The following is a 4,520-nucleotide window of genomic DNA, read 5'->3' on the forward strand; positions in this document are numbered from 1 at the left end:
ACATTTAAAAAACACCTGATCTACAAGCTCACAACGCCTCGGCTATTGTCAACTTTTACCTCTTTCTTACGTAGCATTTGACAGTTTGACAATTTGTTTACAGTTTGTTGATTAGTTACTTTTCACGCAATAGCCTAATGGTCTCATATATTTAGTTTTTCTTTCATTTTAGAGGTCTTAAAAGTTGTATATTCTCTTTATAAATGTGCAGATGTTGGTTTGTTTACTGTTGAGTGAGAAAACAATGTTGCACATCAAGCAAATCATCTGGGGACCCCCCAAAATCATTTGCACAGGTTGAGACCCTGTATGTGTGTTAGGGCCTAATACACACTGTACAGTACAATCATTGGGTCAGGATCATTTTGGGTTTTGCACATTGTTGTGACAACGTGTTCATTGAACATGTTCTTTGTCCAACCCTGAACCGTGACCATTTCCCTCACCCCAGCAGCCCTAAATGTTTTCTTGTTGTAAGAGCCAAATGGGTAAAAATGAAATGAGAAGAATGACCATAGGGTGGTGCTGTCAGCTATAAAAGCGCCAGGTTCACTGGCACCGGTAGGAGGATTGACTCGGAAGGGCAATGGCTTTTGACCGCAGCAGGTTACGCTGTGGTTTAAATGGGTGCTCGAATTGTTTGTTGATTCATTCATCTGTGACTCTGATCTGTCTATATATATTTATATATCTGTACTAGAGTTTATATTAACTGCTGTTTTTATATTCTTGTGCTCTGCTGCAAATTGTTCTAGTTGTGATTTTGTGATTTGTCCTTTGTATTAACTGCTGTTTTTATATTGTTGTACGGCGACCTTGAGTGCCCTGAAAGGCGCCTTATGAATAAAATGTATTATTATTAATATTATATGAAACCTGGAAAGTGTCATTTGCACGGTGAAGTAAATAAATCTATATTTCTGCATCAAGAACGGCCTGCATCTTATCATTTGAACATTACACCCAGCGAATTGAGCTAAATGTTTGGTATTGGATCAAACATAACAGCGCGTCAGCCAGGTCCTACTATGGGTTCAAGCCCTCACTATCTCTCCATATAGGACGGGAGCTGCTTCACTTGTTATTGCATTGTCTTCAAAGGATTGACCTCATCTTTGTCTATATTCTCGGTCCTCACAAGACTGGAAGTGCACATTTTACCCTCTCCCTAATAGCTTCCATGCAAACATCATCTCTCCCCCCCCCCCCCCCCCCCCCCCCCCCCACACACACACACACACACACACACACACATTATTCAGAGAGAAAAGTTGTTCCAGATGCCACCAGCATCCCTGCCCTTTCACCCTCTGTACCAGCCTGTCAGACAGAAGGAGGCAGGCATGGCCGGCCACCCAGGAGCACAGCGCATCATCGCTACTACAAAGACAAGATGGAATATTAACCAGAGTCCTTCGTGTGTGTGTGTGTGTGTGTGTGTGTGTGTGTGTGTGTGTGTGTGTGTGTGTGTGTGTGTGTGTGTGTGTGTGTGTGTGTGTGTGTGTGAGGGGAGGGAGAGAAATTATGAAACCTGCAGATGTGTGAAGTGAGAGATGAATTAACCACTCAAACCATATGACCTGAGGCAGATTCTACAGACGTCTTCTAAATCCTAACAGTTTTCTGAAACTTGAGCACAACCCACAGAATGATATGTATTTTGGTGATGAAATATCTTTTTCCCAGGGATGCCCAGAAGCAAAGATTTAAGTTAAAAATGTTCGCCTTAACAGATATTCAAGATTTGCACAAATTTCTCTCAGGAAAACTCTCAGCAAATTTCTCTCAGGAAACCTCCCCACACCCCACCCACTCTGTAAAATACATTATTTTTGTCTCGAAGCCGGGAGCGAGCCACCGCAGACACAACCCGGCGGTCGAGTTGGATGCGTTTTATTTCATGACAAAAATAATGTTTATAGAGTGGGTGGGGTGCTGAGAGGTTTCCCACCACAGAGAATAGAGCAATAGACTTTCAACAACGCAAAACTATCTTTGGTTAGGTGAGTAGCAAAGTAGTTTAGTTTATTTTGACTGAAGTTGAGCCCTCGTAGGGGTAGAGAAATCCTGGTCTAGTCTTTTTTTTAATATATATATATATATAATTTTTATCCCACGATTTTGCAACCCATTTTCACCCAGTGCCAATTGCCTATGTAATCCTGGGCTCTGCTCTCCATCTGCCGTGCCTGGGGAGACAACGGACTGACCTCATGCTTCCTTCAATGCATGAGTAGTCCAAGTTGTTTCTTTTCACCTGACAGAGGGGATTTCCCCGGGATGGACGTATCGCGTGGAAGGAACACGTTATTCCAACCAGTTCCTTTCCCCTCCATCAGGCGCCCCGTCTGGCCAGGGGGAGGCATTATTGAGACCAGGATTACTGCATGTTTTTGTGAGGGTATCAACCCTAGGAGATACGGGGAGAACATGCAAACTCCACACAGAAAGGCCCTTTCGCCGACCCCACCTAGGGTGTGGGCGCTGATGATGCGGAGGGAGAAACACGCACCCAGCACCCACAGCGTCCCCCGGCGGGAATCGAACCCAGGACCTTCTAGCTGTGAGGCGAAGCGCTAACCACTGCGCCACCGTGCCCCCCCTGGTCTAGTCTTTTAGCCAGCCGCCTGTCAGAGTGTCAGTGCAGCTGACGCTCTGGACCAGAGCCGGGTTGAAAGGTATAAAAGGTGGTTCCGGCATGACAGACTGACCTGCCACGAAGCAGACCCTCCACAGGCCGGCGTGCAGCGACATCTTCACCTCCATGGTCTGGTTCTGCTGCAGCACGATGCCCTCCTCCATCAGCAGCCAGTAGTCTGTGGACACGGCCACGCCCACCAGCAGCAGCCCGCACGCCCCGAACACCGAGGAGAGCAGCGTGAGCCAGCGGGTGCTGAACGAACTCATCTGTATGGGAGGAGGGGAGGAGAACACGGTATAACAGGGGTTCCCAAACCTTTTATATTATTATATTAATATTTTTTTACTCCCAGAGGCTTATATTTATGCCATATTTTAATATGGCATAACAGTGTATGATTTAACTTTTTTTTGTTTTATCAAAATTGCACAAAACATGCACAAGCTTCGGTCCCATGTAAGTCTGCCTCCGAGCAGACGTGAGAAAGAGCGGCTCTCCCGCAAAATTCACAGAGAGAAATAAAATAGATGAATGGATCAGACAACTAAAGTGGGAAGTTCAAAATATGGGCTTAAAAAGCTGAATTGCTGAAGTGAATCGGGCCCAATATAACTAACACAACTGTGGTGGTTATAGCTGATCTTCTATTGAGAAGTACAGTAGGAACACTACCAGTAGGCACGTAAATGCATGAAGCTCAATACAGTACTGTACTATATCCTCTACCAAACAGGCTTTCCGTATCCACTCAGGAATTTTGGCAGTCATGTGGGGGACCTGGGGTTTGAATCCCCAGCTACTTTAGACCATGAAAGTTATGGATTGCATAAAAACTCTAATTCAACAGCTAATTGCAGATCATTTAATTACTAAAGTAGTAGGAGAGTAGAGGAGTGGAGGAAAAACTCAAAACACTTAACCTAATCGATATACTTAAATTCTAATTAATTCTAAAGCTTTTTCTTTTTTTTTCTTGCATTAAAAAAAGAAAAGAACATTAAAAACCTGGCTTTGAGTTGCCATTAGTACACAGTGCCAATGCTAATGTGAAAGCCGGCCCTGAAGAACAACAGTGACTCTTTAAGTGCACATGCAGGAGAGGAGAGTGGCAACCGAACAGCCGAGGAGGAGTGGACGCAAATGAGAAGTGAAAGAACAGCCCCATCTGGAAGAAGACGCGGAGGAGAGGAAGGAAGAAGAGAAGGAGCTAGAGAGAGTGAGAGCTGGAGGACAGGAGGAGAGGGAGGGAGAGAGAGAGGAGAGGAGAGGAGAGCAGGGAAGGGGACAGACAGGATAGGAAGGAATGACCTCATCATTCTAGAGAGGGCTGCGGTAATGAGGCACATAGTGCCGTGTCAGAGTGGATTCTCTGCCAGTCATGAGTCACCACCGCGTTACAAATATCTGATATGGTACAACACCCGGTTCGCCTCAGGACAGCCCAGACAATACAGTGTAGCCTACCACCTGCGGTGCTGTTACATATACCGGTACATCAGGTTAGAGCTGGACACATGCACACGCATGCACGCACGCACGCACGCACGCACGCACGCACGCACGCACGCACGCACGCACGCACGCCACACACACACACACACACACACACACACACACACACACACACACACACACACACACACACACACAGGCTCTTATCTATACAGTTTTCACCCACTCATAATATGTCCTAAACTGTTACATCTCAGGATTCAAATTCAAAAGGACATAACAGATCTACAAGCTCAAAACGCGTCGCTCTGCACCGTGTTTCGAGCTTGTGGATCTGCTACTTCTGAGTGATCCTGCAGTATGATGGAGTCATTCTGTAGAAGGCTATGTAGCCCGACAGCAACGATTATGTAGAGGTGGAAAACAT

At 45.7% G+C, this 4,520-nt stretch overlaps 1 protein-coding gene across 1 annotated transcript in view; it reads right to left on the reverse strand.

Annotated features, from left to right (window-relative positions):
• LOC308293037 (voltage-dependent calcium channel gamma-7 subunit-like) overlaps window positions 1-2,907 on the reverse strand; it is a gene marked incomplete at both ends in the record, with an annotated part of 38,395 nt that extends 35,488 nt beyond the window's left edge. Inside the window, one exon of the mRNA XM_080735467.1 lies at window positions 2,712-2,907. Within this exon, the coding sequence (XP_080591593.1) occupies window positions 2,712-2,907 (196 nt within the window). The remainder of the gene's footprint in view (window positions 1-2,711) is intronic.
• Window positions 2,908-4,520: the final 1,613 nt, after the last annotated feature.

The sequence above is a fragment of the Nannobrachium achirus genome (genome assembly GCF_963921795.1).
Source record: "Nannobrachium achirus genome assembly, chromosome: 10".
Classification (NCBI taxonomy): Eukaryota; Metazoa; Chordata; class Actinopteri; order Myctophiformes; family Myctophidae; genus Nannobrachium; species Nannobrachium achirus.